Raw genomic sequence first — 14270 nt, 5'->3', positions numbered from 1 at the left:
AGAATACTTAGGGTAACTAAAAACATTTTATGATGATGAAATTTGAAAAAGTAAGTACTTTGATTTTATAGCACCACTTCCTAGAGCAGGAGACCAGAGATCAGGAAAAGTTATGCCGATGTGTATCAACAGAAAAACATTTAGAAGAACTGAGAAGTCAAATGATTGGATGAAAACTATTACCTATAGTACCATCCATTTTAATAACCAATCTTAAGAGCTCTGAAAGAATAATGTATCGTTTACATAAAGTCAGACTGTGCAATCGTTTCACTTGGCAGCTTTGTGTGTCAGAAAGGGGCAGAAAAAACTCTTTAGGAAAAAGTGGGGCATTGTTAGATCTTACACATTCACTTCCCAGACATAAAGCTGGCGTTCATGTGGGAAGCAACATAACAATTGCTTTTCAAGAAGAGTAATTGTTTAATTGAACCCTTGTGTAGTACAAGATCACGGTGTACAATACGACTCGTATGCTGTGTGTAATCCACTGTGTTTACTACAACAGCGTTTGCTGTGTGTAATCCACTGTGTTTACTACAACAGCGCATGCTGTGTATAATACACTGTATTTACTACAACAGCATGTGGAAGGTTTGCTTGTTTGCTGAGCCCTCCTGCTTCATCACCTTCTAAAATAGCACAGGCAGGAATTCTCTGGATTTCTCACTTTGTAATCTTAACTGTCCACGCGTGAGTTTGAAACCACAGTGTCACACAGTTCTGCTTGACTTCCTGATTGTGCCCTCGGTGGGACCTCATTTAAGCAGAGAAACTAAGTGGTGCAGGAGGATCAGGGTGCGGGAGGATATATATATATATATATATATATATATATATATGTATATGACGTGTATGTGGTAGGACAGATCTCTCATTTTCTAATATATTTTATTTCTGGAATCATTTATTTAAATTCAGAAAGAAAATTAAGAAAATTCAGTATGAAAACAAAATCATTCAAGAAGGCGTATGTGGGACATCCTCCCTACTCTCCCACATCTTTCCTCTCTACCATTAAAAGATGAAATTCCTGGGTGTGATGACGTAAGCCTGTAATCCTAACATCTGATAGGCTGAGGCAGGAGGATATGAAGTACCAGTCAGCCCACTGCACAGTAAGAACTTGTCTCAAGAAACTGAGAACAAACCAACAAACAATGACAAGAACAAACTACAGAACAAAAGATAAAGACAGGAGAAAAGGAAAGAATAAAAGGAAAGGTAGGGATACAAAAAACTCTACTCCCTGCCCCAATTAAAAATCATACAAAATGTAAGGGTACGGAGACAGAGACCAGAAAGCATTAAGAAATAAAGAAAAGGGAGGTTCTTTCATAACCAAATACCTAGTCGGTGCTAATCCTCAAATGTAGAATTAGACCCTGGGTCCTTGTCCTCCAGTATCTGACTTTTCTACCTTTTAGGTTGGATATTGTCAAGTCTTTGAAATCTGAGGTCCATGAACTTTAAATTACCACCACCCATACATAATGTCTGTCCTATCGAAATCTGAAACAATTGCATGGAATCAAATTTTTACTGTATTAATCCTGCTCAGAGCCTCAGTTTTAGTTAACTATCCTTTTTTGTAAGATACTTGACATTATGTGAAAATACTGACTGCATAAACGCAGTTTGATAATTAAAATAGTGGTGGGGAAAAAGAAGTGTGTGTCCATGTCTGCCATGGTGAGACTGTGCTCTGGTACAACCAAAGGTTGCAGGGGGACGTTTCTGTCCCACCAGTCGCTCCCCAAAATAACAACACAGAGACTTAATAGTAATTTTACAAATGCTCAGCCGATAGCTTAGGCTTATTTTTAGCTCACTCTTATAACTTAAATTAACCCATTTCTATTAATCTGTGTGCTGCCCTGAGGCCTATTTACTTCAGGTACATACTTCCCATCATGCTTGCTCTGTGTCTCATGATGTCTCCCCTGACTCCGTCCTTCTTCTCCCCAGCATTCTCTCTGCCCCCCAAACCCTACCTAACCTTTGGTCAATCAGCTTTTTTATTAACAATGAGAGAAACACCTCTTCACAGTTTACATGCAGAAGGATTATTCCTCAGCAGAAGGCATCCGTTAGTTTATTCAGCAAGTATTTGTTACACATTGCAGTATCTGGTCTCCACGGACACCTCCAATAAACATTGTTTCTAGCCACTCACGCCTGGAAGTTCTAAGTTCATTAGATTTAGTACCTGGCAACCAATATATTAAGTGTCAGTTTCCCCAAATAAGTTATCCCTGTATGAGTTACAATGTTTCTAGTTCTTGGTATCACGTTCTCTGCTATACTCTAGGGTGGAAGATTAGGCCACGAATTTTAGTTACAGCTACACGTCATGTGTAGATACGGACTTCTTAGTAGGCAGTTTCGCTGTAATGGCAATATTTCAAGGACGTGGAACAATGGTTATCTCTCCATCCCCACCGCACGTAGGCTGTGGTGTGGTCAGCTGTGGCTTCCCATTCTGGACCCTGATTAAAGGGATAGTACCAGCATCGGACATTCTTATTCCCATGTCAGAGGAGAAAACGAAGAAGCATGGAAGAGGCTCCCGAGGCATCTTAAACACGACATGGTGCTCATTATTCACACTCATACTCCATTGACTACGACTTGCTAAGTAGACTGCCAAACTCGAGGGCCAAGGTCAGGCAGAGATATTCTCTTCCTGCAAGAAGGATAGCAAATACACAGCAATTGTGCTCCATCCCTTTGGAAGGAAGAAGGCACTGAATACGTGCAAATAAAACAAGCACCATGACACATGTGTCTTTTCTTTTCCCATGAGTTCCTTTCTGACCACTCCTCTGGTGAGCCCAGTCTCATTGCTTCTGATGTAGGTGCACCCCTGACTGATCACATCCCAGGTGTACTCAGATTTGTTCCCATTTCTGCTTTTGGTACTTGCTCGTAATCTGCCTGCTGGCATGTCAAGCTCACTTAGATCTCTGCTTGTGACGCTGCTGGCATTGCTGTCGCTGTGTCTGTTCTGTGACTTCTCTAAGTCTGATGTATGCAAGGAAAAGTCAGGCCCCTGTAAAGTCCAGTGTCTTGGATTTAATGATAAAATAGCTGTGTCATCTTACTGGCGGTATGAAAGAATTTGGGAACAGATTCTTTGAAGCTAGGACTAGAAGATTCTGGTTTGTTGTTTTTATCTGAGAGTCTCAGTCAAGATAATTGCCAAAAGAGGTAAAATGCAGATTTTTTTTAAAAAAATGCTATCTTAACTGAATAAATGATGTCTTCTTTTCTAAAAAGAAATTGCTTTATTTTTGTTACTTATTATTATTGTTGTTTTCTAGTGATAGGTCTCTGTTCTAAAGGGCTCCGTGGCTTTAGGAAATACTAATCTGTTGCCAGAATTCAAAAGCATTGAGAAGAACAAATGGGGAGATATGGCTGCAAAGAACAGAAGTGAACTAGACACTTTGTGAAATACTGGGATAAAAGACAAGACTCACACTACAAGAGAAAACTAGTTCTTAGGTTGGGCTAAAGAGGCCCCCAAACCTAGCATGATCTGCATTTCAAATAACCTGGCTTCTTGGAATTTTTCTTCCCCAGTTCAAATGAGTTTGCATTTGAAAGCTTGGTAAAACATCATACCTCCTTAAATTTAAAGATTACTAAGTGCTCATGGTGTTGGGCCATCCTCTGAATGTCCTCAGCCTACCAGGGGCCACACCCTCAAGGAAAATGGGCTCTTGTTCCCACAGAAGCTATCAACGGTCCGGTCCACAGCTCCTCAGCTAAGGATGGGGTACAAGAGCACCTCCCCCTCCATGCAGGATCATGCGCAAGTCTCTGTGGGTAACTGCAGCTGCTCTGAGTTCTTGAGGGCAAGAATCTCTCCTGTCCAGAAGATGCTGCTTCACACCAGTCTACCTGAGCTTCTGGATCTAACAGTCTTCTGAGTGTGTGTGGTGTGTGTGTGTGTGTGTGCTTGTCTGTGTGTGTCGGTGGGTGTGCATGCACACACATGCATGTGGGGGGTTATATGTGTGGGGATTTGCACGAGCTCACATGTGCATGGGTGTGGAGAAGAAAGAGAGAACGAGAGCGAGAGAGAGAGCGAGAGAGCGAGTGAGAGAGAGAGAGAGAGAGAGAGAGAGAGAAAATGAGGGGGGGGTCTCACCTGCAGCTAAGCACTTCACAGACACTTTCCGCACATTGACCAACTGCGAGCTTCTGCATTAACAACCATCACCTGCACCTATGTGGTCTGAGAGCTGCATCCATCTGTGGGCTAGAGATAATAATTTAGAGGGCAGTTTGGTATTATGCCCATGTAGCAAAATAATAGCAGCAGGTTCACCCCAAGGTCCACGAACATCTCAACCATGGATTCTTTGCTCAATTTGCAGTGCCAGGCATGTATTTCCTCTTGCAGAGTGGGCCTTAAGTCCAATCATGTCACTTTTGTACCTTGGGCCTATCTTGACATGCTGGCTGCTATTGTCATTCTGTGGCTAGAGAAACTTCATTTTAGGCTAGGCCTTTATCTTGGTGACCACTAGTTGTCTGTCTCTGACTCTAGTCCCTGGAAGATAAGTACTCGGTAACCCTGATTCAGTGGCCCTACCCAGAAATGTATAGTCATGGCATGTGCTTTGCTAGGACTATGACTAACTGCCTTTTGGGGGCACCTGTAACCTGCTTATGCAGACATTCAAGGTCTAGTTTGAGGTTGCCTTCACTACCTAATCTTGGTAGAGCAGAACAGCTCTTGACTTGCTCCTGCAGATACTCAAGGTTGTCCGGTCTCTTTTACCTTTAAAATCCCTCCCCTCATCCTCCTTAGAGGAGCATGCTCTAATTTGGCTAAGAGATTGCTGTCCTGCTAGTAGCTTTAATAAATTGAACTAATTATAGTCTGGATGAAGTCTATGGTCTTTTCCTGGGGTTCGTGAACTCCATAATATCTCGCAAGGTTCGCAGCTGGGTAAGATTGCTGATCTCACACACACACACACACACACACACACACACACACACACAGAGAGAGAGAGAGAGAGAGAGAGAGAGAGAGAGAGAGAGAGGGGGGGGGAGGGGGAGGGAGGGAGGGAGAGAGAGAGAGAGAGAGAGAGAGAGAGAGAGAGAGGGGGAGGGAGGGAGGGAGGGAGAGCAGCCTACACAGCATCTTCTTGTACTATGGAAGCTTCCAATTGTGAAGAAGCTTCCTAGCCAGTCACTTGATTTCTAGCATGTCTGTGACCACGTGTGTGCGGAGCACTTTAATGAAAGGACTAGCATGAACAAACATGCTTGAAGCTCTCCCCAATGTCAATGTCAAATATCCTTCAGGGAGATTTGATGAAGCCTTGGCTCAACATGGGGATGGACAAATACAGGGAACTGCAGTTACAGAGCACATGACAAAAGAGGAGTTTGAGAGGCAGGTCTGGGAAGACACCAAGAGAAGGCTCAGGAAACAAAAAGGGCTGCAGGTTTGTTTCTGGAAGGCAATGGGAAGAACAATGAAATAAAGGGGAATACGGAGGAGTCGCGAGCTGGTTTCCGAGGGCTGCTGTAACAAGAAGCCACACTCTTGGTGACTCAGAGCAAAGGAAACTCATCCTGTGATTTTGGAGGCCAGAACTTCAAGACAGTAAGAAGGTTGATGTTTTACCTCGAGATTCTGAGAGAAAATCTACTTCCTGATTCTTGGCTAGCTTGAGGTGCCTGCCATGGGTACTTGACATTCATGGACTTGTGGATACAGGACTCCAATATCTAGCCTTATCTTTGGATCACCCACCTCCTCTGTGAGTCGTGGTGCCTTCTCTCCTTTGGAGGAGAAAAGCCATCGTATTCTAGGCTTACCGTCAGTCAAGGGTGATACTGTCTTGATGTCCTTAACTTTATTACATCCATTAAGACCCTCTTTCCAAATCAGATCTGCCGTGGAACAGTCCTTTTCTACACTACAAATATGTGTTCCTCTCATTTGCTAGTAAAAAGTTGATTGGCTGATAGCTTAGCAGGAAGAGATAGGGCGTGAGAGCCAGGCTAGGAGAATTCTGGGAAGAGGGGGAGTGGAGTCAGAGAGTCTCCAGCAAATGCAGAGAAGCAAGGTGAGAATGCCGTACTCAGAAAGGGTACAAAGCCACGCGGTGAAAAATAGATAAGAATTATGGATTAATTAAAGTGCTAGTAACAAGCCTAAGCTACCGGTTGAGTATATATAACTCATACTCAGTCGCTGAGTCGGTTTCTGGAGCTGGGTGGTCAGGTCCAGAAATGTCCAAGTACACAGATCAAATGTGCTGTTTCTGCTTTCATATGTCTTTTAGGGGGCAGCTAACCATCCCATTGGATGTCTTGTGAGGACTAAATTCAATAGATAAAAAAATATGAGTAAGGCTATAATTTAACAGTCGTGTAGAAGGGAACACCAGTTGAAAGAGAGCGGACAGGTGATGGCGGCTTGTCTTAGGTCAACTTATGAGATAAACTGTATAGAATCAAATGATTAAGGTAAAATCAGCGTGACCTTGATACATTTAAGTAATATTTGACATTTAGGGGCAAATGTTTGGTGACCATTGGAAATAGGAGTCTGGGATTCAGTAGAGGGCTTGTGTGGTCAACTGTGGAATGGGCATCTCCAAGAAAAGAACGCCTGTAAGTACACATACTATTGCCTCTGTCTCAGCTAACTGGTCTGAGCTATGTAATCTTTGAGTTATAGAGCCTCCAGTTGAAATACAGCTGCCATAAGGGACCGATATTGAAGTTTTCCCACCTAGAGGGAAGTCATGTAGAAGACCTGACGGATGAACACTTTATAGAAATAGAGCCCTCTGAATGCAGCCACATGAGCGACTCAAATACTACAAAGAGGAACTGAAGAGCCAAGGGTTAACCAGCATATCTGTAGGAAATAGAGAAATCATTGCACTAAGCAAATAAGTATCTTATGCTTCAGCCACCACCTGCGCTTCATGATCCAGAGGTCACAGAATAAAATCCAGTGACGTCTGCATTAGAGGATGAAATGGTTATGGACGAGCTTAGGAGATAGGAGTTCCCTGAGATTCAAGAGATTGGTAGCAGATTAGCGGGATGTTTGACGTAGCATGCATTTTCAGGTATGGCAGTCCCTAGGGGAGTCTACTGACTATGCAGTCTTTGTACTAGCCTATCTATTTTCCCAGTGTCCTTTCCCTTCGACGTGACTGCTTATATTCACGGGGGTGTTCTGTAGTCAGCAACTGATGCTGTAGAGTAAATCATAACAGCGCTGATGGAATTAGCAGATGAGCAGAAGAGGGCAGAGTTACACAGAAAATCATTTGAGTTATTTCCAAAGGGGAAATGCAGTTGGGTTTTATTTCTTACTGAGACGTCTTCGAGGTTCCATGTAGAGTTGAGCACTTTCCTTTTTCTGCTCCAGATCCGATGCAATTCCTGTTTGGTTTCCCCTACTTTCTGCCTAGGTAAGATGGCCTTTTTGGGTTCCGTCAATAGGTTCCAACATCTTCTAACTTCTAGTTAGGTCTGGTCACTGACAGGAGGGAGAGGCAAAAATTAACTCAAGGTATTTTTTCCTGCGATCGCTCCTCTGAGGTAGGGTTGAGTACTTGGTGTCTCATGGCGGCTGTCACTGAATCCTTCCAGGTACTGATCACTTTGCAAGTGTGTCTCCTGGGTCCTGGTAACCTTTCTTTCTATCCTACGATCAGGGTGGTGACTGTCTATTGTTGTGTCTATAGGTTTCCTTCGCTATCCCTGGGATTTCTCTATAATCTACCTTTTAAGTTAGCCTTTCTAATTCAGTTCTCTTAGAATCATTTTGATTTGAGTGGGTTCTGTCTCCTGTCGGGACTCTAACTTTGTGAAAAGAAGCGAGGATGACGCTTGGACCACACCAACACAAGCTTATTATGCAGCCTTCTGTCACAGTGTTCTCAAGCCTGCCCGTTTCCTACCTCCACACAACGCTTCCGTGTTACCGTGACTTCATGTGCCAAGCAGGGAACACAGACACAGCCAATTCAAAACCAAACCAGAAATGCCAAATTCACCCCCCATCTCTTTTATGGCTTGTCTTACTCTTATCAGAATTCTCAGCACCCGCCTCTTGTTTTGCAAAAGAGATCCAAGATCTAAATCAGAGGTTTTGGATTCAGTGTGCAAGATCAAAAAGTGATTGGCTGGGCGGTGGTGGCTGCACAAACCTGTGAATATAATTAGTGCCACTGGATTGAGTTTAGAAAGGGTTAAGGCAATCATGACACAAGTCTTGCCACATTGGAAATATATACGATATAGCAAAACCAGAGTTTTTATCTCCATCTTTGCCTACAGAGACCGGTGAATGATAAAACTGCATATGTAATGAGTATGTCAAAAAGGCTATTTATTAAACTTCTGCCTTGGGCATCCCAGGACTGATTTGTGCTCCCGTCTCTGAGGATGCTTGGGGCCTGTATTGCCTGCATATGCAGTAGTACTGTGTAGTATGGCCAGGAGTATGATAGTAAAGGGGGTTTGGGTATGCAAAATTTTTATTGAGGTATAATTCCCTCATTTAAAGTTTACAGTATGGCCCAGCCTCGGAGAGGGATGGTACAGTCCTGTAATTCCAGATACTTGGGAGGCGGATATGGGAGGACTGTAATTTTTAGGCTTGCCTGGGATACGGAGTGAACTCAAGGCCAGCCTGGGGAAATTAGCGAGAGCCTATCCGCAAAGGAAAAACAAAAGATGGCAAGGGGCACTACTCAGAGGTAGAGTGCTTGCCTGGTGTGTGTTCCGTCCTAGGTTCATCTCCGGCACCACAGAACAGTAATCATGAGTAAATGATGGCAGGACATGGGTGTTAGAACATTCTCCTTACCCGACTCCTCACAAACAAACAAACAAAACCCCAAAACTCCCCACACTTAGCTCAGGCATTCTTCTTCCTTTCCATTCAGAAATTAGTCCATTTTCGGTCCCTAATGGAGTGTCCTATTCTAAACTTTTGATATAAATGGCATCATACAAATGTGACCTTTGTGGGTGACTGTCTTGACTTCTCATGATTTTTTTATATTGTATCAGAACCTCGTTCCTTTTGTGGCAGGATATTATTTCATTATAGGACTTTATCTACTAATTAAGTAATTAGTCAATTGTTTTCATCCAATACTAATAACTATTAAACAACCAAAAATTTGAAAAAAAATTCCTGGAGGTGGGGAGATGGCTCCATGTGTAATATACTTGTCACCCAAACTGGTGAACTGAGCCTGGATCCCCTAACTGAGCTGGTTGCCCTAACATGAGCATCTGTAACCCCAAGGGCCTGCAGGGAACGGCAGGTGGAGGCAGGGCTCTCCACAAGCTTGTGGCCCAGCCAGCTTGACTTTCACAGCAGTGGCGAGATCCTATCTCAAGTACAATGGAGAGGTAAGACCCCTGCACCCAAAGGATGTCCTCTGCCCTCCACATGTGCCATGGCACCCACATATCACATACACCCAAGCACATACATGTACGCGTACACACGCAACTCTCTCTCTCTCTCTCTCTCTCTCTCTCTCTCTCTCTCTCTCACACACACACACACACACACACACACACACACACACACACGGACAGAGAACAACTGACTGACTCGCTCACACTCTCAAATCCAGTCTTGGAACATTTGTGGACTGCACACACATTTCCATCATGGCTAACTGTAAGCTGTATGCTGAAAGTGGACATTCATTGGAAACATAGGCTAAAATAGGCTCTTGTAAGCCCCTATTAGCCAGTTCTAGCAAGCCATTAACCATCCCCCCTCACATGTCACTGAAGTGACCAGAGATGAGACTGTAGCCAGTGAGGTTTCCACACAACACTGATGATACAAATAAAGATTGATACAAATTAAACCAGCAGAATAGCTACTGTCTATTAAGCACTTCCTGTGATCTGGGAACTGTGCAAAACATTTTTTTTTTCTTTAATTCTTCATCACTACTTACTTTCTTGGCAGCTGTCAACTCCTAACTACCAGCATTCTGCTTCTGGCTCTCTGCCTGTAGCTGGCCTCATGCTGTTTCGCAGATACTCCAACCTGTTCCTTCTCGCAATTGGAGCGTGCTTCTCCGGCCTGGTAGGCTGTTTGTTATTCAAGCTGTAACACACCTCATTTTTATAGGTTTCTGCTGAGCTGCCCCCTCCGCAGAACGACATCCTCCTCACCTCTTCCCTTTATCCAGTCCTTTTCTAACCTTTGCTCTTCATGTCACCTATCAGCGACATCCTGGTGTCCTGTGTATTTTCTTTGTTTTCCTTCACCCTGTGAGCACCAAACACACAATCCATGAATATGCTGAGCTTCACTAACTTGTATCTCTTTATTTATCTAGTCTTTAGAGACTTATTTATTTCCATTTTATGTGTGTGAGTGTTTTGTCAGTATGTATGTGTGGGCACCAAGTGTGTGCCTGGAGTCTGTGGAGGCCGCAAGAAGGCATTAGATCCCCAGAAACTGGAGTTAAAGATGGTTCTGAGCTGCCATGTGGGTGCTGGGAATCAGGTTCCTTGCAAGAACAGCAATGCTCTTGACTGCTACGCCTTCTCTCCAGCCCCTTATTATTGTTATTATTATTTAGACAAAACATCTCATGTAGCTTTGATCCCCATATGTCTAACTCCCAACTGCTGGGACTATAAAGTCCTGGGACTACATACCTGCTTTATGGAGTGTTTAGCATGATGCTTGCTAACCAAACATTCAACCAACTGAGCTCTATCCTCAACCCTGGATTATAACTTCAAAAGAGTGGCTAGAAAGCTTGGTGATTCACGCATCGATAAAGTCGCTACAAAACAACAAGAGCCATTTCCTTCCTCCTGCTGGTCACAGTACAGCAGTGTTGTGTACGAGGCGAGAAAAACACTGGGGCCTTCCTTCAATCCCTACTGGTGTTCTGGTTGCCAGGCTGCGTTGATTAAGCAGGGGCATTTGGAATTAAAACTTTAGAACAACCTTTTTTTTTGTTTACTTATCGTGTGGGTGGGTGGGCTGCACTGAGATCAGAGAGCAATCTGAGGGAGTCCCTTCTCTTTCCACGTGTATCCTGGGATGGAACTCTGGTTGTCAGGCTGAGTAGAAAGTGCCTGTTCCCGATGAGCTGTCTCACGGCTGGCTTGGAACTCTTGAGCAAGTGTTCTCTGCCCCTGGTGTTGTCGGAAGGATACTTAGAAGATGCTCTACCTCATCAACCACCTTCTTTGTATGTTCTACATTCTGGCACAGGCGGGGGACAGTTCGGTGTCCTGTCTGAGTGTGTGCGTCCCTCTAGAGCCAAGTTAATGAGCATACGCCGCTTGGCTGTGAGTCCTGGGTTCATTTACTTAGTTACCCAGCATTTTCTATCTTTAAAAAAGAGAAATAAGCCTCTGTGCCATAGGCCTCTTGAAAGAATTTAATTCCTATGCTAATGTAAGGTTTAATACACCTTGCCTACTCAGCTCTGATGTCCACTTACAGAAGACATCTACATTGGGCTGCCACTTGGAGCCTCCGGGAATCGCTCCTTGCCTCCTTTGCCGCTCTGGTCTACCACTCTCACCTCTAGCATTCTGGAAGGGTCTCCTATTCTGGAAGGGTCTCCTATTCTGGAAGGGTCTCCTATTCTGGAAGTGGCCCGGGTTCTGCATTTGCCTTGTTCCCGCAGGAGCGGAGGTATCCCTCCTTCAGGAAAGAAAGCATCATCATCACCTCGATCCTCTTTAAGATGCCAATGCGAAATCTTTTGTTAGCATGACTAACCAGATCCAAAGAACTGCCAGAGCAGGGCCAACCTGTTACAGCAGACATCTTGGTGCGGAAGCCCCAAGACGTTGTGACTTTTGAGAGAGAAGGAAGAGAAGTTAAGGACTCTTTGGTGAGAGGAAGAGAATCAATGGATCTAGTGCACAGCAGAAAAGGAGGCTTACGCCCACGGGTCCACGAGCCCCTGCTCCAAGGGGTCTCCCTAAAACAGGGTAACTGAGTTTTACACCCTCATTCAAAGTACAGCTCCCCTCCATCACCGAGAGAAGGGAGGGGGTAAGGATCTCCGAGTTTCGTTAAATTCAAGAATCTCTTACACAGGGAACTTCAAGGAAACTAGTTTGATTAAAATTTACTGCACGCCCACAGAGTGCTGGGCAGTCCGAGGAACCGAGCAAACTAAAAGTACAGTCTCATCCCAGAAAAATAAAACCCGGGCTGGCTCTGGGGACCCTCATTTCTTCGGAGTGCACTTTGGGTTCTGATCCTCACAGATCATCAATATTTCTCAGTACGTGGACTCCCACTGGGCTTCCCAGAGGCCTTCTGAAAAGCTGAAGGATTAGGGGGCGGAGCGGGGCGGGCTGGGGAGGTGAGGCTGCTAGGGCGGCGTGCGGGGCGTTTTGGGGGGGGGGCATCTAGGTGCGTTCCCCACTCGGAGCTGCGCAGAGACTCTTCCAGGAACCGCCTGGCACCCTGGGCCGTGGACTTTGGCTGCTGTGCGTCCCATCTGCTCCTCTCCTCCTACCCCCCGCAGTCTCGGAGCCTCACTCCGGGGCGTGTCCTGCCTACCTCCGGCACACAGTGGTCTACTCTGCCGGCTCCAGCGGCGGGCGGAGCGGCGGCTTGCGGGAGCTGGAGCAGCGGTGGTGCGAGCCGCCCAGGAAAGCAGCGGTGGCAGCGGTCGGCGCTCTGGGCCGGGCCGGCACCTGTCCGGAGCAAGAGGAGCAAGGGTAGGGTGGGTGACAGCGGCTTTGAACCTCGGAAGAAGTTGGCACCACCCAGCTGGGATCCTGCTGTTCCTATCAACCTCCTGCTGGCCCTCAGGGAGGTAGCACGGAGCTGGGGACACCGGTGTGGGCAAACATGTGCAGAAACAGCTAGAGGCCTTGGGACAGGTTATCGTGTGGTCCAAGAGCAGAGAGACAAGGCAAGGGGCGCCTTGGACCATGGCAGCCTCCAGCCTGGACTTCGGGGAGGTGGAAACTTTTCTGGATAGGCATCCAGAGTTGTTGGAAGACTATTTGATGCGGAAAGGGAAGCAGGAGCTGGTGGACAAGTGGCTACAAAGGCACAGTCCGGGAGAGGGGGCTTCAGGCCTGAAGCCTGCCCTGGCTGGCACTGGCAGCTTGGCTCAGGGTAGTGGCAGAGGCAGCACTGGGAATGCTGGTGTTGCTGGACCACAGGGCTCTGCTAACAGCCATCCCATGCCCAGTGGTGGGGAAAGTGCTGGGGTTCCCCTGAGCCCCAGCTGGGCCAGTGGCAGCCGGGGCGATGGGAACCTGCAGCGGAAAGCTTCGCAGAAAGAGCTGCGGAAGAGCTTTGCCCGCTCCAAAGCCATTCATGTGAACAGGACCTACGATGAACAGGTGACCTCCCGGGCCCAGGAGCCCATGAGCAGTGTCCGGCGGAGAGCCCTGCTCAGGAAGGCCAGCTCTCTGCCCCCCACCACAGCCCACATTCTCAGCGCCCTGCTGGAATCGAGGGTGAATCTGCCTCAGTACCCCCCTACGGCCATCGACTACAAATGCCACCTCAAAAAGCATAACGAACGCCAGTTTTTTCTGGAACTGGTGAAGGACATTTCCAATGACCTTGACCTCACCAGCCTAAGCTACAAGATCCTCATCTTTGTCTGTCTCATGGTGGACGCTGACCGTTGCTCTCTCTTCTTAGTGGAGGGGGCAGCTGCTGGCAAGAAGAGTTTGGTCTCCAAATTTTTTGATGTGCACGCAGGAACCCCACTCCTCCCATGCAGCAGCACAGAGAACTCAAACGAGGTGCAGGTCCCCTGGGGCAAAGGCATCATTGGCTATGTCGGGGAGCACGGAGAGACAGTCAACATTCCTGATGCCTATCAGGTAGGGCTCTGCTTGTCCTCTGGTCCACAGCCCCAGCCTGGCATCCGAACCTCCCCTCATCCTTTGACAACCAGGACCACTTTTATTTAGAGCCTTTGCAATACAGTCTTGCTATTTGAGTTCCTTCCAGAGTTTAGTTAGAGAGTGATATTATCTTTGATGGAATGGTCTTTTCCTAACACAATGGCTTATGGGAAAATTCTGCATCACTCAGTAACTCCACATGTATCTCTGTCAAGATACTATCCCTAAGAACAGGTCTTATGGTTTAAATGCATCTGTGAACTGCTAGAAAGAAGATTATCTTCTAGAGCTCCAGTGATCCTGAAGAAAATGGGTGTTTTGTGTCTCTGGGGTTTGCCAGGGGATGGGGGGATGATAATATTCCGTATTGTATTTCAAGGTTA

At 46.0% G+C, this 14270-nt stretch overlaps 1 protein-coding gene across 1 annotated transcript in view; it reads left to right on the top strand.

Moving 5' to 3' along the window:
• Window positions 1-12722: 12722 nt before the first annotated feature.
• Pde11a (phosphodiesterase 11A) overlaps window positions 12723-14270 on the top strand; it is a 278269-nt gene continuing 276721 nt past the window's right edge. Inside the window, exon 1 of the mRNA XM_041639781.1 lies at window positions 12723-13863. Within this exon, the coding sequence (XP_041495715.1) occupies window positions 12952-13863 (912 nt within the window). The 5' untranslated portion in view covers window positions 12723-12951. The remainder of the gene's footprint in view (window positions 13864-14270) is intronic.

This window comes from Microtus oregoni, unplaced genomic scaffold (genome assembly GCF_018167655.1).
Source record: "Microtus oregoni isolate MIOR12 unplaced genomic scaffold, Mior012 000060F_ref0000265, whole genome shotgun sequence".
NCBI classification, from domain to species: Eukaryota; Metazoa; Chordata; class Mammalia; order Rodentia; family Cricetidae; genus Microtus; species Microtus oregoni.
The sequence above is the reverse complement of the archived record's forward strand: the minus strand, read 5'-3'. Positions and strand labels throughout refer to the sequence as shown.